Source organism: Coptis chinensis, chromosome 3 (assembly GCF_015680905.1).
Source record: "Coptis chinensis isolate HL-2020 chromosome 3, ASM1568090v1, whole genome shotgun sequence".
Lineage (NCBI taxonomy): Eukaryota > Viridiplantae > Streptophyta > Magnoliopsida > Ranunculales > Ranunculaceae > Coptis > Coptis chinensis.
Window position 1 is genome coordinate 110,876,844 of NC_141458.1, and position 25,985 is coordinate 110,902,828.

Sequence of the window (25,985 nt, forward strand, 5' to 3'; positions counted from 1 at the left end):
TAGGTTTATAAGTTTTTATAATATAAGACAAGTTATTAGAAGTAGCCATACAGTAAGTGATAAATTACAAAAGATAGTGTTATTTTAATTGAAAATATGTAATAAGGAGTTGGATAGTTATAGTATGTGTATTTTATAGTGAAATTATAACGAGGGCTTAGTGAGGGTTTGGTTAGGGTCGGGCCTATGTTTCAGAATCTTAGCCCTTACCCTATCTTAGAATGCATTAGGGCCGGGTCGGCTCTGCCCTAAACTCTGTGAGGGCTTTATAGAGCTAAAGGTCGGGTCGGTCAGGGCCAGGTTAGGGTCGTTAGGGTCAAATTCCCACCCCTAGTCACACCTGCTTCACCAAAAAGTCTATTTTTTTCCTTCTCCACAAGATCTATTAACAACTTTTGAAAATCTTCTCTTGCACACATATATTTTCATATTTGAGTTCTAGCCACTTTAAAATTATTAAAAATATAACATAAATGGATACAGTGGTAAAAGCTTCACCTGAGCTGCTATAAGAGATTCTCTGGTGATTACCTGAAAAAAAACAAATATAGGTACAAGTAAGTTGCCATACAAAAAAACAACACCGGGTAGTTTGTTGCGTCATTGTCAGTCTAAAACACAAGTGAAGATGCAAAAAATTCTTTGACTAATGGGATATAGAAATGAGGCATGGCTTTAAATTGACTAGAATAAACATTCTCTAATATAGTATTTAAAAATAAATCATATAACTAAATCTGATCACAGATAAATGAACCAATAGTTACAAATAGACTTGCATACTCTTCCATTACCGATCACAAACTCCCATACCTCTTCACCCTCAATTCGTCATTTCGCACCAAACAACTTAATATATCATATGAACTATTCTATCCAACCAAATCGAATCGAAAAGCGTAAACTGAAAAAGAGATAAAAAAAAACAATTGATACCTGAGCAACAACAAGGCCACTAATATGAGCGATATCACAAAGCAAAAGAGCACCACATTTATCAGCAACAGATCTAAACTTAGCACAATCCCAATGTCTAGGATAAGCACTACCACCACAAATAATATTTAGTAATTTTCCTCCTTTCAAGAACAAGTGCTATTCTAGGCTTACCATCAAAAGCAAGTAGTACTAAAACAATAACCAAATTACAACAGTAGCAGGTATAGCAATAGCGTCAAATTCTGATTCATTACCTCTCATTACACCACTGTTCAAATCAACTTCTACTCCTCCACTTGTCAGAAACCCTATTGCCAGAGTTCCTATTGTGTTAAATTCAAGTATTGATCCTCATGCAAGTCCAGCACTTTCTCATTCAATTTCCAACTCGGTCTCTTCAAACTCACAATCCTCATCAAAACACTAAAAAACAACAGACTCTTCATTCACGATAATCGTCATTGATTACGCGATTTCATCCATGAAAAAAAAATTGTACAGATTATGTCCTGTCCGAAAAAATAGCACCGAGCTACCCATCTTAAATCCAAAGACATTGTATGTATTTTTGGAACTTAGAATATAGAGGAATATTATTTCTAGCCATAATTAAATCTAGTAATTTTAGCATTTTATTATTTAATTTGGATTTAATGTAAGCCGAACGAGACTGTACAACAATACAAAATTAGGCACTGTATAATAGGCAATTATTCAAAAAATTAAAACTGATGGTTAGATACAACATACAAGTGCAACTTCATACCTGTAAATGGTTTTAAACTTCATCATTAGTAAGACCATCCACCTTCATTAATTCTCTGATTTGCTTTGGTGTAGCAGCTATTAAAAAAAAATCAATGTTAATATTTTCTTAAAATAATAATAATTACACGTTTGTTTTTACATACCATGAGATCCACCAAGTTGTTGCAAAGCTTGTAAAAATCTCCTGTGTAGTTCCGATGACCAACACCGTATTGTATTTCGAATCAACCTTTCTTTATCTTCCTTCTTATTATGACTATTATCCGCTGTCGAACTCATCGATGCAGTCGGAACTGAATTTTGTATAATCATTATAAAGAAAGGAGAGGAGGCAGTGGGGGTGGCTGGGAGGAGGAGAGAATATAAAGTCTCGAAGGTATTTTACACTGTTACTGTTAGTAACCTATGAAAATAGTACTAAAAACCTGTACACATAGTCACCCGGTTTCGGGAGCGTGCCTCTCTAATTTTTTAGTGAACCGGCTGGGTTACTCTTAACTAAAACCGGTTCCCGAGTCGGAGAGTGCCCTCTTCGAACCGAGCGTGTATTTAATAGGACCCATATTTTTATCTTTTGGTAACACCTCTCTTAATTTTATCCTTTTCATGTCTAGATTGACACTTTCTAGGAAGCATTTAAAAAAAAATATTAAATTAACAAGAAATCAAGTTAGAACAATAGAACCTGATATGCTTAATGCTTAAATGAAGATGAAAGATAGTGGTATGTGTCTGCCTTGATGAAGTCACTGCACACTTCACAATTCACATGACAATTTGTAATGCCTGCAATTAAAATATATATACAACACTAAATTAGACTAGATTACTTTGGAATTGAATTGAGTTATTAAAATAATATTTAAAAAAGAGAAAATTGATTTTAATCTCTAACTTACTTGAAGAATAATCAAAAGTTAAGTGAATAATCAAAGTGAAAACTAATACAAATCCACAATTATAAAAAAAGAAACTTTGAGAATGAGATGATACTAGATGATCAGAAGGTGAAATGGTGAATGAGGGGGTTTTTTTTTTGTTACTATTTCTTTTGTATTTGAGTAATTGAGGCAAATAATTAACGAGGTATCTAGTCGTTGAGAGAGATATATAGTCGTTGAGAAGATATATGTTTTTCTTTTTTTTGATAATGCTCATTTATTATATATCTTATTTCCTATTTTTACAAAAATAATTAAGGAGGAAAGAGAATATGAGTGGATATTCCCGTTGCTTAGTGTGATTTGTGAAATTATCAAATTTTTGGGCTTTTGGTTGGTTTGGGCTTGTGATTTGCCAAATAGGTATTTTATACTAATACTATTTTTTGGGGCCTTGTATGTTGGGGGCTGTGTGGTCGCCCACATTACACTTACTCAGGGCCGGGCCTGCAAAGGATGATGTGCTTAAATGAAGATGCACATTGGGGGAGAATTATATATTATATTAAGGACATTTAAATTAATAGGAGATGTAGTGGTAACTTTTTATTAACAATTACTTGCTTGATATATAGAACTACTAAAGGGACATCTTTCTACCTAACAAAACATAAAGGAGTGGAGTACAGACTCCACGCCATAAGGTGAGACGTGATCGACACACCCTTTAACCATAGCTACTCAAAACTCATGGAGGGTGAATTAAAAAGTTTTTATGGAGTGAGTTAAACAGTTTTTCTCACCTCACCCACCCCCATACAAAAAATTCAATATTGGACAAAATTTTTATGGGTTGAATCTTTATGGGCTTGGAAATATGAGCATGGGCTCAATTAAAAAAAATATGGTAATAATGGGGGTAGGCATCCAAAAATCAGTCAAAAGTTAACAATTGTGGTCGGGCTTATAAACTGTTGGGCCTCCAAATTTGATATGGTACTGTACAATTGGCTGACCCAATTGATGCTATTGGGCTTATGGATAATAGGCAATTGGGCCGACCTTACCGCGATGAGTTGTTTTATTTGGGCGACATACGCCTTCTTCTTGGGCGGCGGACGAGTTGTTTAAATCTTAGTCGGCGCGCGGCCGGCCTGCTTGCCGGTTGGTCGCGACGTGTTGTTTCGAGTCGAAGGCACGCGTTTCAGCACACGTACGCCTTGCGCGGCGAGTTGTCGGGAGTAGCGCGACCAAATTGTGGTAAAGCATGATCGAGGCAGACGTAAAAGAAGTAACATGGCGCTTATTGGTTTTCGTCAAATGTGACAACCACTGCACACCCTACTTTTATATGCTAGCAAACGAGTATCAAGATATCTATATAGTAGTCCCCTTCGTTAGATCAATTACATCTATGCTGAAAAAGTTCAAACACCAAGCTACCTACTTTTACATGCTAGCAAACAAGCATCATATAATCCATATTAAATCATTCATTGGATCAACTACATCTATGTCAAAAAAGATTAGGCACCGATCTATCAACTTTTACATGCCTGCAAACAAACACCAAGAATCTTGAACCCCGTCGAGAGGATTGCCAATATGAAAATAAATATAGATGGGCATTTATTAAATTGAAGAAAAATAAAATATTTTTAAGGCCATTTGAGACTTGAGAGAACCCAACTCATGGTTATGGACGCGACTCAAGACCGACCAGAACTATTTTGACCAGAGGGGTAAAACCGTAAAAGTGAAATAAAACTCTACATATAAAAAACCCAGTCAAATCTTTCTTTTTCGATTACGAAATCAAAAACACACAACTTCATATTTTTCCTCAGTAAAAACCCTAAAACAAAAACCAATCATGATTCCTTTTTTTTCCGTCGTTGGGAAACATATTCGTTATTTGATTCACGATTTGAATGATTCTAATTACGATTCACTTATTCACGACTTTTTTCAGGTATAACTCTCATCATTTATAGTGAAAACAATATTAATTTTTTTTTCTTATTAAGTAGTTTAGTTTTAGAAATCTAAACTGTATTTAAGTCTGTAGAAAGATTACATTTTTTAGTAGCTAGTTAGTTGATGCGATTGGTGTCATCTTTACAAGTGAATGTTGCTGTTTTTGAGATAAAGTAGCTGAGGGGAGTGTTTTAGATTATTGCTTTATTTTTTCATTTAATGTAGGTTATGAAATAAAAGAAATCATAGTTTATAGGTAGACTAATCTGTTAGGTTTGGTGTAACTTGGTTTCAATCGTGGATTATGGCTATAGATAATTGCATGTGTCAGTAGGGAAAAAGGAGGAGGGCATTGGTATGGTCCTGATATTTTGGAACTTTAATTGCACGAATTGTTATTTAGACAAATGAGATATCAAGAGTTTATATCATGGTAACTGTATACACATTCTTTTAAATTCCAGGCTCTGATTTAGCTATTTCCTTATTCTCAGATTGCCGATTATGGAAGCAAAGGAAGCATATTGCTGCTCCAGACCTTCTTGGATCACTTGTATTTTCACGGTGGAGATGTTCAGAACAAGGAGCTGAAACTAGATTGCCTTTGTACTATTTTCAGATATTTGTTGAACAGACCAAACTTTAGCACAGTGCTTTGTGAATCTCTAAGAGATAGAAACACGACTCAAGAATTTATAGGAGCTTTATCTAAAGACTTGTGCTTGGACGTGTTGGAAAAAATTGCTGTTTTCATTGCGTTGTCTGATTCGGAAGATCCCGGCATGAAAACAGCTGGTAATTTGTGCTCAATTTTTGGTATTTTATCAACTTTACACTTACAGAAAACTACATCTAATAAATCTGGGCCAGACTAGGAGATTAGAAGAAGGTTATTTTGACCAACTATACAAACTTCTAAATTTTATTCCTCTAAATGAGTTATATAAGTTTCTAGTGGCTTTTCGTTGTTGTTGTTTCACTCCTTTAATTGTTATTGTTATTTTTATTTTTATTATTTTTAAAGGCACACTCAGAAGTTATGACAAATTGATTCTGAAACCTTTTTCTGCTGTTTGTCAGGAAAAAGATTGTGCATTGTTCAGATTGAGGAATTGTGCTCTAGTCCTTCTCATTTTGATTCTAATGAGCATATCCAGAAAATTATCATGTATCTATCTCAGACAGAAGGCGTTGCCAAGCTTCTTGATTCCTTTATGCAACTGCTGTCTTTATCACAGCTAAAACAGAAGACTCCCTTTATGTTAGCTCCACTGCTTTCAGATGATATGCATGACACAAACTCTTTGAGGTTTTGATCTTTATCTTGATTTTTTACTCGTTTACCTCAGTAAGGATATAAACCCCCACCATTTCTAATTTTGTTTTCTGCAGGAATTTGGACCTATTCTATGAATGCAGCGAAAATGATTTCGACACTATTCTGGCGGAGTTGGAGAAGGATATGAGCATGGCAGATACTATGAAGGAGCTGGGATACAACTGCACAGTTGATGCTTCACATTGTAGAGAGATGCTATCTCTTTTCCTGCCTCTGACTGAAGTCACTCTTGCTAGATTACTTAGTACTATAGCTCGCACCCATACTGGCCTGGATGATGTTCAGAACACATATTCAACATTCTGTGATGCTATCGGCAGTGATTTATCGGTTGATCCAACTTGGTTGAGCTCTTGGAATGTTGATGTCCTCTTAGATTCTATAAAACACCTTGTGAGTTTTCTCCATATTCTCGATTTCTCACTGTTTATTTATTTATTGTTGTGTGTGTTTGGGTTCATGTTTCTTGACTACTTCTATCAATTTCTTGCTGATATATCTGTATACTAACTTTTATAACTGTGAAACTCAGGCTCCTGATACTAACTGGGTACATGTAATGGAAAACATGGACCACGAGGGATTTTACATTCCCAGTAGAGAGGCATTTTCAGTTTTCATGTCTTTTTATGCAAGTGCATGCGGGGTACGTAATGGTTGCAAACACATGGATTTTGAGTTATGGTTTGTGTTTAGTCAGCATTACAGACAACTTACTCTTGCAGGAACTGTTTCCACTCCATTCTATTTGTGGGTCTGTTTGGAAGAACACTGAGGGCCAGCTGTCATTTCTAAGATATGCTGTTTCAGCACCAGCAGAGATATTTACTTTTGCGCATACGTCAAGGAAGCTGGTAAGCTATATACCTTCTTTTACTTTTTACTCATTTTTACAGGTTGTTCTTGTTTGACTTACCAGTAAGGCAAATGTATTGTGCAGGTTTATGATGATAATATTCATGATCAGAAGCTAGCACATGGGCCAGAAAATCAGGCTTGGTTCTGTCTTGATCTGTTAGACATTTTATGTCAATTAGCTGAAATGGGTCATGCTAGTTCTGTTAGGTTGATGCTAGAGTATCCACTTAAGCATTGTCCTGAAGTATTGCTGGTTGGAATTGCCCATATCACTGTAATCCCTTTTATCCTTTTGACTAGTACATTTTGTCTGCCAATTACTTTATTTTATAATGTGTATATATAGTGTATGACTGGAGTACTGGACTCATCTATGTCAAATCAGACTGCATTTAACCTCCTCCAGTATGAAGTGGTGTCTACCATTTTACCCATGGTTATTCGGGATGGTTCAAGAAGTGGTGTGATTCTACAACTTTGGCATGCTAATCGTAATCTTCTCTTGCGGGGTTTCATGGACATCCATAGCAGTGATCCAGAAAATTTAAATAGAATTTTGAGCCTTTGCCTTGATTCAAAGGTAAGAGTCCTAATTCTAGTGTTTAATCTCTCTCTCTCTCTCTCATTTTGATTTATTTATTTATTTTTGGAATGGTAGTGGGATTGGTTTTCTGTTGGAAATATGGCTTTATGATGAAGAACTATGATCTCTTTATGATTTAACGAGTCTTATTTTAGTCCTAAACATCAACTATGTATTTTAAAACTTAAACAAGCTTGATGCGAGTGCTAGATGTTTGTGTCTATAGTTGGATGGATATAGCTAGTCATAATGTTTCCATTGCCCGTCTGGGGTTAAACTAATATGGAGCTGAATATGCATATGGGGAACTGTAGGGTTATGTGTAGCCACTAGCCAACCTCCAGTAGTACAGTTAAATCTTTGTTTGTTCACTACTTAACAAGAGATCTGACCTTGATTATTGGTATTAAAAGAACACCACAAACCTGACTTATGTTAGCTTGCAATTCCTGAGAAAAGCATCAAAATCCATCTGAATCATGTGAATCACAAAGTATCTGAACAATCTGAACATTTGTAGGTATGTGGGCTCATACTGCCACATTCTTTTGCAGTTTGATGGAGATTGGCAGAAAGAAGTTTTGTCTTCATTATGGAATTTGAGATATTGAGTTTGTGAGAAGGCTTCTTAATGCTACAAATCTCACGGAACTCCCCTTTAGTTCACCCAACCATTGATGCAATTATCATCCACTAACCACCATTCAACCACTTTAACCATTCAAAGGAATTTTTGCCAATATCTTTATCCTGCCCACCTGAAACCTTCAAGGAATTTTTAATTTTTATGTCATTATAAAAAATCAATAGTTATTATATATAAATAAATAATTTATTTATTATTGTATAAAATATTATTCATCCAAAATAATCATCCAAATATATATATTTATAATAGTTTTTATAGTGGTAAAATGAATTATTCAAAATGATCGGATATTATCGATAATCCAAAATCGGATGAGAACCTAAATTTTTATTCGATATCCAATCTAAACCTATGACTTTGAAGCCAATGCAAGTGCCATAGAGATACAAGGGATTCACAGACTTCTACCAAGTTTTGCAGATATATGTCTGGAAGAGCTATTTTCAGATCAGTAGCTAGGACCTCACCATAGTTTGCCCCAAAAAACTTGTTCTCGAATCCTCTGGGATGAGTTTTAATATGCACCACGGTTTGGACGTTGCAAGAGAATAGTAACCATTATTGGATGGTCTATGTATATTGATGGTTTATGTGCAGTACTAATGAAGCTTAAATCAAGGGAGGCAGATGTGCAAGGCATAATTATTAATGGTTTATTTTGACTATATTGTTATCTTTGGTTTGTGGATGCGGAATGGGAGTTCACCTAGTTTATCTGCAATTTTAAATACAAAACATACCAAATTTGATACTTCTGCACTCTTTGTTACATAGCAATGTTGCTTTTTGTCATTTTTCTTATAACAGCTCCCACTTTGGCTCTGTTTTTTTTCCATTAGATATATCATAGGTGTAATTGTTTCACTTTTCCATACTTGTGTGCTATGTTTAGAATCTAGTGAATTTATCTTGCAATGAGGTTTTCTCTTACTATTTCTTTTGATACATACCATACCTGTTTTGTTTCTCAATTTATTCATTCATCTGACAAAAATTGAGCGTTGTCTCTATTGTAGTCCTTGGGAAGTAGTATCCACTCTCTAGTATGGTACACGGAAACTTCAATTTTTAGCTGCCTGCTTTGAGTGCTTTCTATTTATTTATTTTTATTTTTACATTTTTTTCGTCCTGTCTTGCAGATTTTTCCACCAGTGTTGGACACTACTCCATTTTCATTTAGTATTAAACTGGCTGCCCTTGCTTCGGGAAAAGAACAATGGAATCTTGAGAAATGGTTAAGTGATAATTTAAGCACATACAAGGACACCTTTTTCGAGGTAACATGTTTTAATATGTTTTCTTTCCTTTTATGGACTTGCTCTCAATATTGCTGTGTTTTTTCCTGGGATGTGGTGTGAAGTCTTACTTCTTCTTTAGTGGAAATGGTTAATCTCTTTTACCTTCTTGGTCGTTTTCAGGAGTGCTTGAAATTTTTGAAAGATACCCCTTCTGGAGTATCACAAGATGTTCCTGCAAGTCCTTTTCAAAATTCTGGTGCCGTTCGTAATGTTTCTTCGGAAATCAGTTCGATATTTTTCAAGGTCATACTGCCATTTCAATGTTCTCCTGTTAGTTAGCTGTATGGTTTCCGTGTATTATATTAGATGACAACTCTGCCAGTTTTCCACGCCATGTATTTTGCAGGTCCTTCAATCTCAAGCTGGGCAGAATATTTCTCGCCAGCTTTTTGAGGAAATGAAACGGTTGCATGTAGCATCCATGCACGTTGATCCCAGATTGCAGAATGGTGGAGCTCCTGATTCATCAACATCTGATGGATATCCGGATGATATAGAGGCAGAGGCAAACTCTTACTTCCATCAAATGTTTTCAGGCCAGTTGACAATTGAGACAATGGTTGATTCGCTTGGGCATTTCAAGGAATCTACTGAGAATAGGTGCCATCTTGTTTGATTTGTTGGATTCAAATATTCAAATATACATTTCACTGCAAAGCTTGTTATATCTGGATTTTCCTGTTTTATTTGTTCTTGATTTTATGTTCTTATGCCCTTACTATATGTTTATGTTCTCTCTTCAGTTTCCCCGTAAGCTATAGTGATGAATTTGTTATGCCTCATAGAGTAACCTCATAGAGTAAAGCAGCTTAGAAGCTTGAGGCTCTGATAAATGAAAGCTTAAGCCAGTGTTTGAAAAAAGCGCATTTAGGCGCATGCCTTGAGGCGTGCCTAAGTGTGATTGCAAGGAAAATGCCTCGAGGCTATATCCTCAATGGCAGAATAACCCAATACCCTTAAAACCCCCCTTTTTTTCAATTTGTTTGATCTTTTATCCTTGCAACCACCCTCAGTCTTTGTACAATGGACGACACAACCTTATTTGTATAGAAAATTATTCCAATTTAAACTGATAAGTTTAGTTGTTTTTGCCATTGGGGCATGCTGCCTCAATCAGACTCTGTGGCGCGCCTGAATCCTGCTAGGAGGCCTGCGGTTTTAAGGCTCTTATGCATTTAACACTGGAAGAAACGTGAAGACACATTAGAGTTGTTTCTGCCTTGTACCAGGGATACTATTAATGTGCTTGTTACTGTCGAATATGGACAAAGAGTTTTTGGATAGAGAACTTTGGACAATCTTGTAAAGCTAATCTTGGTCAATTGGGAAAGTTTATTCCCCTTACTACTCTAGTTTGAAGAGAAAGCTAATTTATACTCCTGCTAGCTTTGGACTTAAAGACGAGTACACTGCCCAAGTAATTCCCCCTCACCTTTTGTTTTTATCCTTTCGGTGGATGGACCATGAGGGAGGATGGCATAAGATTTTGGAATCGTGAATTCATTCAATTGATTTGGGAGGGAATATATGATTGGGTCCAACAGTGGGGTTGTCTGTCATGGAACCTCAGTGTGATGGATAACCGGTTAGCTCACTGGTGCTAGGTTCAGTATTTAACTGCATGTTTAGGCTGGGGAGGTGGTCGGAGAGAATTGTTCCATTAGACTAGACCAATTTCTTTTGTTTATAAATGTTAATTTCCAACTATAAGAAGCCCCTGTTTCGTTTAATATTTTAAAATATTTTTATTGCTTCCATGGTTTTCACTTTTTGCTATACCTCATTATTGTTCTCTGGTTTGATCACCCCTGGGAAATCAGAAAGGTAGCTTTCCCCAATTGTGCCACATGTGCCTTTCTTTCTTGTTTAAGTAGAGGGTTGTCTAGCACAAATGTTGTAGATTTGCTCATTCTGTTGTTTCCTTATTGTTCTAAAGCACCTGTAGAAAACTGATTTTTTCATCTGTGTCATTGTCACTGATAGACAACTGATTTTTCATCACTCGGTCTTTGTCGTTGGTGGTGCTGGACTACTGGAGGGTGTCTTTTAAAAACTAAAAGCACAAAGATTAAGTAACCAGCTGTATATCTGTACTTGTAGCTGCGCACACACATGTGCACGTTTTAAACATGCATGAACGTATATTCACATCACAGATATTTTATTTATATCTATAATGATAATAACATAAGAGATAATTCCTTATTTAACCACTCTTTTCTTTGCAATATATAAATATTATCTGCTTAAAAAGATTTTAGATGTCAATCTTCGCATCTTTATGTTTTAGTTATTTTGAAGTTTATCTGTAATTTTGCCATGTAGTAAGTTGTGCATACAATTTGGCTTGTGAATGATTTGCTTTGGACCTAGAGGAAAGAACACCCACACTTTATTGTGTACTCAATCTGTATGTTCAGGTGTGATTAACACCCGCATTTGTGTATATGTATCTTCTCTTATGGTTTCCCTCACCAAAAGTGCCTATCAAATATTGAACAAGAATGGCTTTTGTTTTTAATTAAAGGGTTTGTGTCTTTTCTGCTGATGATTTCTAAAGCTTAGTTTTTGTATGTGCTGTTTATATTCCCAAAATCCGTTGTTTTTAAGTGAGTGAGGCATGATGACTTTCTGAAAGGTGTGATCTTAGCACCTTATCTATGTTATAAAGGCGATGATTAACTTGTTTTCTTGACAGAAATTCCTATGTGAACTGTGATGATACAGAATAAGATTTTTTTTTGCATCTTACAATTTCTAGACTGTTATCTTTTATTAGGGAAGAATGTATAACGAGATTCTTGTATGGATTGGCAGGGAAAAATTGATATTTAGTTGCATGATAGCAAATCTTTTGAGGAGTACCAGTTCTTCCCAAAATACCCAGATAGGCAGCTAAAGATTGCTGCTACTCTTTTTGGTAAGGGTTCATATAGTTCGTTAAGACCCATTTTATTTCTGTATTTTATGGATGATCTTTTTCATCTATTTCTTAAACTTTGCAAACGTGGTCGGCTTGTCACCCAAAAATTTAACAAAATTATCATGAATTACTAACTAAAATAGAAACTTATTCTTATATTGATTATAGAAAGCAGCGGTAATTCTTGAATAGATTGAATGTGTATTATTTTTTGTCAACCCACTCCTAAATTCAACCAAATATTCAACAAAACCACCTCAATGATGGTGATGGAGGTGATCCAGGCCAGGGTTATGTAAAATGGTGTTGGAGGAGGTGTGGTGGTCAAAGAGGTGGAGGTGGAATGAAGATGGTGGTGGAAATGTCATGCACATACCTAATATATGTTTGTGGACAACTAGGTGGAAAATGATATTCCAAATAGGAATATTGATTATCCGAGTAGGGAAACAAATTTGTCACTTCAGGTGCCGTCAACGGCGTCTAAACAGAATCCCGCTTTGCAATTTTGTGAAAGTATAATTATTTTTTTTGACGAGAAAAGTTCAATGTTATCCTAAATAGAAAAATGTGCACAAATTTGTTAGCAGAGGATCCTTGGGCAGAAGTCAGTTTTATCATAGTGGTTGGTTTATAGGTTTCTTGTCCATCTCTAATAAGTTAATTTTCTTATCAAAACTTCCATGACTCGATTATGTATGTGCATCAGCGAAGGTATGCTTTTTTGAGCTTTGTACACAAAGGCCAGATAAAAGAATCTGTAATGGTGATGATTGTTTGTTAGTTTCTTGCTAAATGCGAATGTCATAGATCTTCATATTGTGGTATGGCATGCTGGCAATGCAAGTTAAAATCTCAGGTTGAAACATTGTACTTTTTCATGTAAATTTTTACTCCCCTCTTAATTTTTAAATTTAATGATGTTGTTTCTAACATTTGAGTTGAGGTTCTTGTTATTGGTTTTCACCTAGTTGCACTCTAAGTCCATATTTTATTTGCTCATGTTTGCGGGTTTATGGTGTTTCAACAGGATTGTTGATAAAAAAACAGCTCGTGACTCATCTCACTCTTGGTATAGCTCTGCGTTATGTTTTGGATGCATTGCGTAAATCTTCAGATTCGAAAGTGCGTATCTGCTTTTCTGTCATTGCTCTGCCATCTGAGGCTCTTCTTTATCCTGAGTTGCTTATAGCTTATTATTTTCTATTAGATGTTTGCCTTTGGGGTTAAGGCTTTGGACCAGTTTAGGGATCGTCTGGCAGAGTGGCCGCAGTACTGCAATCATATCTTGCAAATATCTCATCTGCGAGGAACCCATTCAGAGCTTGTTGGATTCATTGAACATGCTCTTGCAAGGACCTCATCTGGTCGCTTGGAGCCAAATGGTACCAGCGCTGCTGTTGATCAACACCACCAAGCATCCACACAGGCTAATTTGGAAAATATAGAGGTAATATTGTTTATTCCATTTTATTTAATTTTGTAAAGGTAATAATATTTACAATCTATGGGATACCAATAGAGTAATGCCACAGAACTACCTCTTGAAAGGAGAAGCCACCGAGCCACCCTTTGTTTTTATTTGTTATACATTTTTCTTTGTTGACAACCATGTTTTGAAACTAAAAGGCTGACCACTTGTTGTTTAGAGTGGCTTGGCAGTTCTTTTTAATATCTATACATCTTTCTTTGTTGTCAACCATAGATAAATTATAAGTTATTACATAGTCAGAGGATCTTGGACCGTTAGATAAATCCCAAAAGTTTAACACTAGTTTTTGCAAGGTTAGACGCATTTAAAGAAGATGGGTTTTCACTTTTTTGCAAGGATGATCTCCATAAGGTTAAATCATATGCACAGAAGATTTGCCTGAGTTCATTTTATAAGTTGACAATGTGGCACTTTTGAACTTAAACACGTCTTTCTGAAAGATTAGACACATTAACATAAGATAATTTTGTTGTGAAGGTCTCCATAATGGGAGATCCTATCCACAAAACCAGCCTTTCCAATTTTTTCAGTCCATATTTTTCATGGACTTGAACTATCTAAAGAAGAAGATAATATATATATAGGGAGGGATCCATATACAACTCTTTTTATACAACACCCTTTTATAAGTTGTATTAATCAAATCACTAATATATCCATAAAATTTCATATCATTCTAAAATTGCTAACCCTTTCAAAACTTGATTTGAAACTGTGATTTATTTGAACGGTCAGAATTTAAAATTTTGCAACCCACTTTTGATATCTTTAGAAATTTCCAAATAACCCCATTTTTTGCAAGGATGTTCTCCATTGTAAGAAGATGACATTCACAAAAAATCAAGTCATAAGTAAATTTGTAGAGTGAGATGAGGCCATTGTATAAATTGTTGTATTTATATATAACACTTTTTATACAACAGTTTATACAACACCCTTTTTATGTTGAACTAAGAGCTAATACTTTGTTGGTATGATCTTATCACTATAAATATCATATCCACAAAATTTGAGTTCATTTCAAAATCTCTACCCCTTTCAAAAGTTGATTTGAAAATGTTATTTTTTTTAATGGTCATGATTTAAAATTTTGCAATATTCTTTTAGCAGCTTTAGAAATTTCCAAATGAGCTCATTTTTTGTAGGGTTGTTATTCATAGTGGAAAGATGACATCCACAAAAAATCAAGTCGTAAGTAGTTTTGTAGAGTGAGATATATATAGGCCATTGTATAAACTGTTGTATATAAAATGTTATAGGGCTGGCTACCTTGACAGCCTAAATTGACAGCTTATCTTGGCAGCCCATTGCAACCGTTTGATCCCATCTATCCAATGACCATATCATGCTCCCAAACAACAAAGGAATAGAATGGGGGCATACTAGTCATTTGACTTTCTTTATTAACCCTAAAAGAAAACCCACGACTCCTTCCTTCCCTTTTTCTTTTCTCTCTCTTCTCACCAAGAGTTGAAGATGAACTGACTTCCCACCCCACTGATGTTCAACAACAAAAAGGAAACTGATGAGGGATTTGTAAACGTAGATTGAACTCTTTTAATCCCGACTTCTCTCCCCACTGTTTGACGCACATTACTGAAAAAATGAACTTCCATTTCCCCTCTCACTGAAAGTTGATTTTTTTAAGGTAGAATGATTAAAAAAAAGAAACTATTTGGAATGTTTGAGTTTTGGTTTGTGTACTGTTAGGTTTATCTCTTTATGTTTTCTCTGAGGGTCCTGAAATTGACATCGAAAATTTACAAGGTTTGTACAAAGTGCAAAGAGCATACTGTAATTGGAATATTGTCAAAAAAGACTAAAATTGAACAAGGCATTAAAATATGAAATGAACAAGGCTATGAATTCAAAACTCTGTATATACAAGGGTATGATTTCCCCCTTTTGAAATCGGGTTTCATACAAGATACATCACAAAAAATAGAAAATCCATCAATCTTGACATCGGAAATTCCATGAAAATTGCATGCAAGTCCACAATTCCATGACACTCATCCTTCTAATTTGAGATGAAAAAATTCAGTTTTGTTGAGAGAGCAGCGAAAAATGGGGATTTAATGGAATAATGGGGGATTGAGATTTGAGGGTGAGCATCGAGGCTATGTCTTCTATCCAAGTTCCATTTTTCAGGAGGGAGTTCAGTTCATGTCTTCTTCAAGATTATTTATTTATTTATTTTTTGTTGTTGAAGAGAGGGGAAAGGAGAGAAGTCGTATGGATTAGAGAGAGAGAAATGAGTAAGAGTCGGGTTTTTTTTTTGTCATTAGAAAGCTAAATAACTAGTATGCCCCTGTTCTATTCCTTTGTTGTTTGGGAGCATGATCTGGTCATTGGATTAGATAGGATCAAACGGTTGTAATGGGCTATCAGGATAAGCTGTCAAGGTAGCCAGTCCCTATATATATATATTTGTTTAATATTTTTCATTTGTAATGAGTGCCTAATCAGCCCACTTTCCCATTATTGATGATATTTCACTTTACTAAGCTAAAAAAAAGTTCAATGTTTCCCAGCCTTTGAGGAAGCTATGAGTTCAGTTGATGTTTCATATTGATTTGTTCTCGTGTTCCATACTAACCTTGGTTAGTGAGCTCAGTTTGTGAAGGATAACTGATGGCCTTTTGCCACTTTTACAATTTCTATTTATTTTTATTTACTTGGCGAAGTTTGTTTTTCAAGAGACTAGATTATTTTCAAGTTTCTGTTTACATATATATTATCTTCTAAACTATGAATCACTGTTGTCTGCAAAGTTGTCATAATTTTCTTAGTAGGATATCTCATCCTATATTGTAATTATCTTTTATATAGTTTATATATATATTGAGTTCAAAAAAAAAAAAAAAAAAAAAGTGCTTTATGCATACATAATAAAGGCAAGTTCTGTTGGGTGGGGGTGGTTTGTGCATTAGGAGAGGAAGGCCATCAACATACTGAAAAGTGGACATCTTTAGGGATTTAGGGCCACACAAAAGAGTGAGTGTATTCAGCATTTGTTGCCATGTATCATTGTTGTTTTCGGATTGCCTCAAACTATCTTTGGCACAAATAGAGGGTGTTCTGACCTGCGGTTTAGGGCAGTTTGTCCAAAGTTTTACCCGTTACTTGAAGAAGTGAATTTTATGACGAGGGGGAAAAGATTCGTGGGGACTGGGGAACACGGAGGTTTTGGCATCGGAGAGTGAAGGATAATCACCTCAGTTAAGAAGTGCACCATTTACGGTTTAATGTCACATTTGGAGTGGGTGTGCTCAACATTTAAGGCAATATGCTATGTTATTTTCGATTATTGTAGCTTCACGAGAAAATGATGGTGGATTCAAGAAATCTGTAGAAGATTTAGCCGTTACAGGAGAAAGCTTAATATGATGAAGAGGGAAAAGAGTGCATGGGAGTGCATCTAACATCCTTGCTTTTAATAGCTTTACACTTATCCATTCTACAATATCAAACTTTCTACTCCCTATTGTTATAGAACTTACCGACCGACTATCTTCTAGGCGTGGGATGAACTCCATCTCATCCGGCGTTCACTAAGTCATCACTTTTTTTTTGTGTTTTCTTAAAGTGCCTTTAGACAAACTTATAATGAAAATCTTGTGCAAGCTGTACAATTATGAGTCCATCCATTTTCATTTTCCCAAAAGATAAAGGGGCATGTATCTTTACTTCTTTCTACCTTTTTTCTTCTTTTGTTTTATTTTACTAGAAGAGGCATGCCTCTTGGGTTATTTATTTCTTTTATCTTTCTATTAAAAAGCCTTTATTGATATTATTCTATCAAGTTCCAGTAACTTATTCTAGTGAGCACTATAATGTCAAATGAAGTTGAAGTTGGTGAGTTTACATGAGCATTCAGGATCTCTGGCAGACTGGACGCCCACAACGTTTTCAGTCCTATATTGTCTTTGTTCCATTGGATTTAAATCCTCATTGCTTTCTCGGTTTTTTGTTTTGTTTTATTTTGCTTTTTCTTACTCTTTGTGTCGTATGTTATGGGTGTTTTTTTTTTTGGGGTGGGTTGTCTATTGGTCTTGGGTGAAGTAGCCACTGGTTAAATACCTCAGTTTTGATGTAATTATAACGGTCTATTGTTCTACGTCTAATATCTTTGTGGTACAGAAATATCCTCTCTGCTTCTCACTTTACTGTCAAATCATTGTCAATTGGAACACTATTACATTAGTGTTCTGGAGTGGAGAAGGTTTACCAAATAATGTGTTGCCTCATTCAAATTCACTGGGTGCAACTTTGTTCACAACTTATCTTCGATGTCTGTTATTTTTGCATTGCAAAGCTTAGTTAAGGCTAACTGTTGAGAAGTGCACTTGTTCTTACCGAGGAATAATGTTTTTGCAGTCAGCTGACTCATTGAGATTAGTAGGATCCAGCACCAACGTGCCTGGGCAACAATTCTCTTCTCCACTTCAGATGCAACAAAGACATCAAGGTTTTCTTGAAGAGAGGCACAAAGCTGCTTCTACATCTGTTAGCCACATGAAGCCACTTTTGTCACCTGCTGGGCAGCCTGCACTTGTTTCCACACATGATGTAATCAATAGTGAGAAGGTACATACACTTTTAATCTTCTGTAGTTTTTTTATTTTTAATTGAAATTTTTTTAGTCTTTTTCACTGTGAATTTGTTTCGTTATGTTTGTTTTAGCAAGTGGTTCCATCTCAGAAGACAACCAGTGGGCCAACAAATGCATCATCGTCACCTGGTTTGCTGCGCCCTTCCAGAGCAGTAACATCTACTGGTATTTTTAATTTTGACATTTTAATCTGTGCTTATCAAAATTCAGACATTTGCGTCTTAGTTTTTAGATTTTACCTTTTAAAGTATATGTCTGGAATTCCCAAAAGTACTTATCCATTAGCGCCTCTCGTGACTCTGATTCGCTAAATTTTGATTTTATGTAGGCATGCTCAGACAACATTCTTATAATACAGGGTTTGGTTCTGCATTGAACATTGAAACGCTTGTTGCAGCTGCTGAGAGAAGAGATAGTCCAATAGAGGTATGTTAGTCTATCCCTAGCTTACATATTTTTGGAAATCGAATGGATGATGAGGTAGTATTTTCGTATCGTTTGTTTATTTTTGTCAGGTGTCATAGAATCATATTGGATTATCTATCTAATGCAACTTTGAGTTGCTGATGGATATTATTGTGCGGAACTGTTTGTAGTATTTAGATGTTTCTAATCAGCAGATACAAAAGTGTGGCCTTTCGCGGTTCACACTGTAGATTCGCTTTAGGACTATGACATTGGTAAATTGGAAAAGGGTACTTGTAAAGATGTAGCAAAGTAGCCAGTGACTTGGAAAACACCTATCTCAGTGTTTGTGAGTCATGTCCATGTGTAAACTACATGACAACCTTTTAGAGTTCAGATTTTAGTTCAGTTCCTGCTTACCTTTGTGTCTTTTACTTGTTATGTTTCACTATTAAAATTTGCTTCCTCTTCCTGTATACAGACTCCTGCATCGGAGGTTCAGGACAAGATATTATTTATGATCAATAATATATCAATAGCAAATATTGAAGTTAAGGCAAAGGAGTTCACTGAGATTCTGAAAGAAGAATACCATCCATGGTTTGCACAGTATATGGTGATGAAAAGGTTAGAGTTCTTTCATTGTTTTTTGTTTTTCGTTCTCTCTCTCTCTCGTGCTCCGGCAGTTGATTTACACCGGCTTTCATCTTTGTCAGAGCAAGCATTGAGCCTAATTTTCACGATCTGTACTTAAAGTTCTTGGATAAAGTCAATTCAAAATCATTGAATAAGGAGATTTTAAAAGCTACATATGAGAACTGCAAGGTACCTCTTCTAGCTTCCCCTTTGCTGCATTTAATTAATATCATAGTTAGTAGTGAAAAAGTTATTTTATTTTTAATGTTTTTCCTCCCCTTGTAACAGGTGCTTTTAAGGTCCGAGCTTATAAAGTCGAGCTCGGAGGAACGTTCTTTGCTGAAAAATCTTGGAAGCTGGCTTGGAAAATTTACAATTGGAAGAAATCAAGTACTGCGAGCTCGTGAAATTGACCCAAAGGTGTTAATAATTGAGGTATGTGGCCGTTTTTAATTTTTTTTTAGTTACAGAGTCCCAGAAACAGATCACAGAGACAACTGACAGTCGGAGGGTATCTTTTTTTATTAGTGTTATTTGTAGGGTAATAACTATTTCAGATTCTAATGCATCTTCACTGGATTGTCTTAGGCATATGAGAAAGGGTTGATGATTGCTGTAATTCCTTTTACCTCGAAGGTATGATCTTTTGAACCAGATTCATCTGCTTTTAGTTATTTTAGTGCTTTATTTTATGTCCAAGTACTTGTGATGCAGGTACTGGAACCATGCCAAAGCAGTGCTGCATATCAGCCTCCCAATCCTTGGACCATGGGCATTCTTGGTTTACTTTCTGAAATTTATGCACTACCAAATCTGAAAATGAACCTCAAGTTTGATATTGAGGTATCTATATATTTTTCTTTTGAATTTTGGTTTCAAAGTTTATGACTAAAGTTCGTTCTCACATGCAATTATCTATTTTCCATTTTCTCTTTGTATTTTTAGGTCCTATTTAAGAACCTCGGTGTGGATATGAAAGATGTAAAACAAACTTCACTTCTTAAAGATCGTGTTAGGGAAGTTGAAGGAAATCCTGATTTTTCCAACAAAGATATTGGGGCTCCCCAGCCACAAAACGTTTCTGAAGTCAACTCTGGGACCATTTCTTTAAGTCAAGTTGAGATGCTGCCTGAGGTTGCAACTCAGTCACATTCTGTTGGTCATTCACAGTTATTATCTCAGGTTTGTATGTTCAAATTAGTGTTCGCTATTTGAGCTTGTTGTATAATTCTCTGATCTGTGTGGTATTGCAAACCTGTTTGGGGGATGTAGTATACTGCTCCACTTCATCTAGCTCCTGGTGTTTTGGTTGATGAGGAAAAAATGGCTCCCTTGAGCATTTCTGAGAGGCTTCCTTCTGGTCAGGGACTCTCACAACAAACCCCATCTCAGTCGTCATTTTCTGTGAGTCAGGTCTTCTCTAATCTTCACCTTATGCACGGTTGTATGATAATTTCTATTGGGTTTCTTTTTGCTGAGGTTCTTTTTTGTCCCCTCAGCTGCCAACACTGATTCCATACCTCCGAGCTAATATCATTCTCAATCCGAAGCTTAGTGCGTTAGGCCTTCATATGCACTTTCAGAGGTTTGGAACTTTTCATTGACTACTATTAACTGGGGTTTTAGGAAAGTACTGCCAGTCTTTGTCATTATCATTAGTTAGTATTATAGTTGGGAAATGTTAAGTTTGTGGCACAATGTTTTGCAACAGTATTGTCCCGGGTGCAATGGAGAGGGCTATTAAAGAGATAATGACTCCCGTTGTTCAGCGCAGTGTTACAATAGCAACTCAAACATCAAAAGAGCTTGTTTTAAAGGTTGCACATCTTTCCCGTCTCACTTTTGTTTTTATATCAAGTCCATGTCTGTTAAGGTGTTCTTCCGTTGCTTCGTTTCTTAAAATGAAATGATTTGTTAGGATTATGCAATGGAATCTGATGAGAGTCGTATTTACAATGCTGCACATTTGATGGTCTCAAGCCTAGCTGGATGTTTAGCTCATGTTACATGCAAGGTATCCTTTTTGTATCCTTTTGTCTTTTCTTGGATCTTGTTTGTACCATTAATTGCTTTTTGGAGGATAAACTTAGATTTAGTATGCAGATTGATTTGGAATATGTGTTAATTTATTCAATACCTTTTTGGTAATAATTTTTTGTGATCATTTCTAGGAACCTTTGCGAGTTTCCATTTCAAATCACTTAAGGAACTCATTACAGTCCTTAAGTATTTCTAGCGATCTTCTTGAGAGCCCTGTGCAACTTGTTACAAATGACAACCTTGATTTGGGTTGTGCTCTAGTTGAGCAAGCTGCGACAGAGAAGGTACACCTGCACTTCAATTTATATGCTCTTCTATGAATTTTTGTTGGTTTTGTAACTGATTAACAAATGTACCTGTTGATTTTTAGTTGTAGTCTGTAAAGTTTATTATATGCATCGTTGAAAGTTCGGATTGTATGTTAGTCATCGTTTTTTTTATTTTTGTTTGTTTTATTTTTTTTTTGGAATTTGTGATGCACCCAAGTAGGAATATTTGGAGAAGCTTCACAAAGATAAAGTAGGCTTGAAGCAGATCGCCAAGTCCTCCAAGATATTCAGACTACAATAACCTTACGTTTTAGCCAACATGGAAAGTGAAGATCATAGCACTAATTACATTACCATGGTCAATAGTAAACCATGTTGACTAAGATAGCCCACTGTCTTCGGTAGCCTTGGTGCATTTTTGAGTATTAGAACTTTTGATTTCACATATTCTTAAATCTTTTTTTTTTTTTCCTGTTATATAATCCAGACCAAGTAACGTTGGAACTGGTACGCATATAAGTGTCCAACCTGGCGACCTACGTGAAGTAGGACAGGAGGACACAGTTAAGTACATAGTAATTCATGGTACGGCAATAATTCAATGCGGAATGTATTCTTGTATAATTCAAGGTCATGCACAAGCATTCGCTAAAAAATAGGCATAAAGAAATTGATAAGTTAGATGCGGGAAGTATTCGTGTATAATCCGAGATTCTGCACAAATATTTGTATAAATTTGAGATCATAGACACACTAAAACCTGTATTCCACCTATAATAAAACTAGTTTTGATGTTATAACTAAGCTAGTTGCTCTCTTATTTTATGTTAAATTTTGTCATGTATATATTATAGGTAAATATGAATTATCATTACTTAGCTAGTCTGTTTTCTTCTAGTAATGATCATATGTATGGTTCTAGACCTTAAAAAGCACCTCCTTGAGCTTGTAGGATTCTGATGTCGGAGGAAAGGTTTTTATCAGGGGTTAATGCAGGTCCAATTGTTTGTATGCCTTTCCCTATTATCTGTTTCAAAAAAAAAAAAAAAACTAGTTTTGATGCTTTAATAATTTGAAAACACTTACTTACTATTTGCTTATTATATGTTAAACTATTGGCTGATTATAGAAAATTTTATCATCGTTTGGAAATGCTATTTGTAAGCATATGTACATGACTATACCTTTGGTTCAAGACCTTAAATATCTGGCCTTACAAGTTGAGATTCTATGCAAGTGAGCATATCATGGGTTTGACTGAGTATGTTAATTGTTTGTTTTCTTTTTCTGACATTTAGGGTTTCAAAGAAACCGTGGTATAAGTAACTATGCAAGTGGCATATCATGGGCTTGTGACCATGTTAAAAGTTTGTGTTCTTAGTCCTTTTATCTAGTTTAAAGATTTTGTAATGCATATGCATAATGTGCCCATTTGTTCAACACAGATACATATCTGGCCCTACATACTTTTGAGAGATTATGTACCATATGTTACATAGTGTAAGACTGAAAAGAAACATTTGTTTTTCTGGTTTTCTTTGCTGACATGTACATTTATTCATATAAGGAGGGGTTTAGGAGATGTATAAATTTGACACAAAAAACTGATGACCATTATTTTTATTTCTTTTAAAATAACTTCATTGCTATTTATCTAGTTGAAAAAATATATTGAAATTGTCATTGTTCTAATTACATCAACATCATGGAAATTATTCAGTGTTACTCTCCTAGGACCCTAAACCCAACTATTTACCCACATAACCCTACCATATATCTACTAATCCACACCAACAAGAAACTAAACATTTTTCGTTTTGTTCTTGGAGTAGATTAAATGTTGTATGGGTTGGATACCTTAAGATTTGAATAAATGTATAACTTTTGTTTTGATTTGTTTGTAAAATATATCTATTTACTTTGTTCACAGGTAAAAAATTAAACAATAATTTAAATATATTTGAAAAAACCGAGGCGGTGTGCTCTCCCAATGACTACCGCCTAGCATTTTTTAGAACATTGGTTAAACATAACAGCAGAATGTTAAAGAACATTGAAAAGATTGTACAAGTAACCAAAGGTATGTGAACAGATTGAAAACATTACCACCATGAAAAATAAGTCAAAATCGAAATTACTGGTCGCATCAAACGATGTTATTGTTAACACATTGAAGAATTAGGGACATTTTTTCCTTTTCATTGTCAATTGGAGATTACATTTAGTATGATTTGAAATGTTGGAATGATCTGATTTATTGTCAAAATGATCTTTATAGCTATGCTATCAATATTGGCTGAGATGATCCATTAATCGCATATCGCTTTGTAAACCGATTAGTTTTTTACCAATTTTTGAACTTTTTTCACTGACTTGATTTAATCACTAAATTGACCGATGACCGATTTCTCACTAAACCGAGAAAAAAAAAATACTAAAAATATCGGTTTCCCACCTAAAAAAATACGTAAATTTTTTAACAAATTGGATTCTTAAACTATATTAATAATTATAGAACCGAATCAACACACAAAGGCTAAGAGTTTACTTATTTTTCTCTCTTTTTAATGAAAGTTAAATATATTAATTATTGTTTTATCTCTCTAATATGTATTATCTATTCCCTCTCCCTTTATTCCTTTAAATATTTAACATAATTGTTGTGTTTGACATCTCTGTAGTATTTCAAAATTGAGTTGGTTAGATGTGATTATGAGAATCTGATATTTTTTGTTGCACTCGGATAACTATTTAGAAATATTTGGTATGATTATACTATTATATATTTTGAAAGTGTCAAATATATACATCCAATATTACCAATTAATCATCTATTAATTGCATATCGCTCCTCGACTGATTAGTTCCAAAAACTGATTTTAACTGCTTAGCTTTATAGTGAGGATATCATATCCGCTAAAAATTAGCCCCTAGTGTAAAATACCTTAGTGCGCCAAAGGTTATGGGTTCGTTATATGTCAAAATTCTGTCCCTGCAGTCCATCCTTTATGTATGATTTGTAACTTGTAAGATGTATAAAAGAAAGTTGTCCCACCTTAAAACATTTTTCAGCTGTCTTAGTAGGGGAATGTGCTATCCATGGCGGTTGAAGATTCTGTAGTTGTTCCCTTCTCTCCTCCGAGTCTATGCTAGATGCTTCACAATTTATGCTAAATGTTTGGGGTCTGTGAGCAGTCGGATGTGATATTTTCTGTTCCAGTTAAGGAGTCTAGTTTGTTGGGTGTTAATACTGTGTAAATGCATATTGTTGCAGGCACTACAAACAATTGATGTGGAAATAGGTGGCCAGCTTGCTGTTAGGAGGAAGCATAGGGAAGGTGTTGGGGCTTCATATTTTGATGCGAGTACATATACACAAGGCTCGATGGGTGTAGTACCAGAGTCTCTCCGCCCTAAGCCTGGTCGCCTGTCCCATTCACAACAGAGAGTTTATGAGGTATACATTTTGCTTTTTCTGCATGTTTTGTTTGCGATTTTTTCATTTGGCATCTGTTTTATATTGTTTTCTTGTTAAATCTCAGGATTTTGTTAAGTTTCCGTGGCAAAATCAATCAAGCCAGAGTTCAAACACTGTACCTTCTGGCCCACCTACTTCTTCTGGACTTTCTGTCAGTTCTGGTTTGTCTCGTGCCTATGGCCCTACATCTGGACAGCTCAACTCAGGCATCTATTCTTCTGCCCAAGGCGGTTCAGGATTCAGTGCAATCGCACAACCCCTAGATCTAATTTCGGAGGAGATGGACAACAGTTCTGCACAACTTCTTAGGTGTGCCTTTAAAATTTGTACCGACAACCCAACGCCAACCTCTTTAGTTGTTTTTATTGTTATATATGTGTCCAGTTGCTAATCCTTCTTCAAATGGGTGCAGTGGGTCTTCTGGTCATGTCGGGCATCTGATGCTGCTGTGCGTCATGGATCTGAAATAACTGCTGTTACTTCATTTTCAGCAACCATTACAGTCCCTGAGTTGCATTCAGTTGAACCCACCATTGCTGCAAAGGTAAAAGTGTTTTCCAGAACATCGTATGATAACCTTCACATCTCTTTCTTTCACTAACATGCACGTTTAATTTGGTGGAAGGATATGGGAGCTACCACACAGCTGTCACCTTCTGCAACTGAACGCCTTGGTGGTAGTATGTTAGAACCTTTATTGAGCACGGGTGACGCATTAGAAAAGTACCAGGTTGTGTCACAGAAGGTATGGTGGATTAAGTTTTTGTGCTCATTGAATCCAGTTGGATATGCTTTCACTCAATCCTTCTAATGCCTTTTCCGGTTTTTCGAGCCG

The 25,985-nt window shown here is 35.5% G+C and overlaps 1 protein-coding gene across 1 annotated transcript in view; it reads left to right on the plus strand.

Moving 5' to 3' along the window:
- Positions 1-4,385: 4,385 nt before the first annotated feature.
- LOC147512944 (uncharacterized) overlaps positions 4,386-25,985 on the plus strand; it is a 30,860-nt gene continuing 9,260 nt past the window's right edge. The window contains 34 exon segments of the mRNA XM_086595934.1: positions 4,386-4,560; positions 5,060-5,360; positions 5,646-5,874; positions 5,958-6,297; positions 6,437-6,550; positions 6,630-6,758; positions 6,845-7,036; positions 7,148-7,342; positions 9,134-9,271; positions 9,413-9,535; positions 9,639-9,892; positions 12,110-12,141; positions 12,144-12,212; positions 13,246-13,340; positions 13,426-13,665; positions 18,088-18,297; positions 18,394-18,487; positions 18,651-18,748; positions 19,209-19,354; positions 19,444-19,552; positions 19,652-19,798; positions 19,952-19,999; positions 20,078-20,206; positions 20,309-20,545; positions 20,636-20,776; positions 20,863-20,948; positions 21,075-21,180; positions 21,282-21,377; positions 21,535-21,687; positions 24,947-25,129; positions 25,215-25,459; positions 25,563-25,579; positions 25,582-25,694; positions 25,776-25,895. Coding sequence (XP_086452060.1) covers positions 4,462-4,560; positions 5,060-5,360; positions 5,646-5,874; positions 5,958-6,297; positions 6,437-6,550; positions 6,630-6,758; positions 6,845-7,036; positions 7,148-7,342; positions 9,134-9,271; positions 9,413-9,535; positions 9,639-9,892; positions 12,110-12,141; positions 12,144-12,212; positions 13,246-13,340; positions 13,426-13,665; positions 18,088-18,297; positions 18,394-18,487; positions 18,651-18,748; positions 19,209-19,354; positions 19,444-19,552; positions 19,652-19,798; positions 19,952-19,999; positions 20,078-20,206; positions 20,309-20,545; positions 20,636-20,776; positions 20,863-20,948; positions 21,075-21,180; positions 21,282-21,377; positions 21,535-21,687; positions 24,947-25,129; positions 25,215-25,459; positions 25,563-25,579; positions 25,582-25,694; positions 25,776-25,895 — 5,028 coding nt within the window. The 5' untranslated portion in view covers positions 4,386-4,461.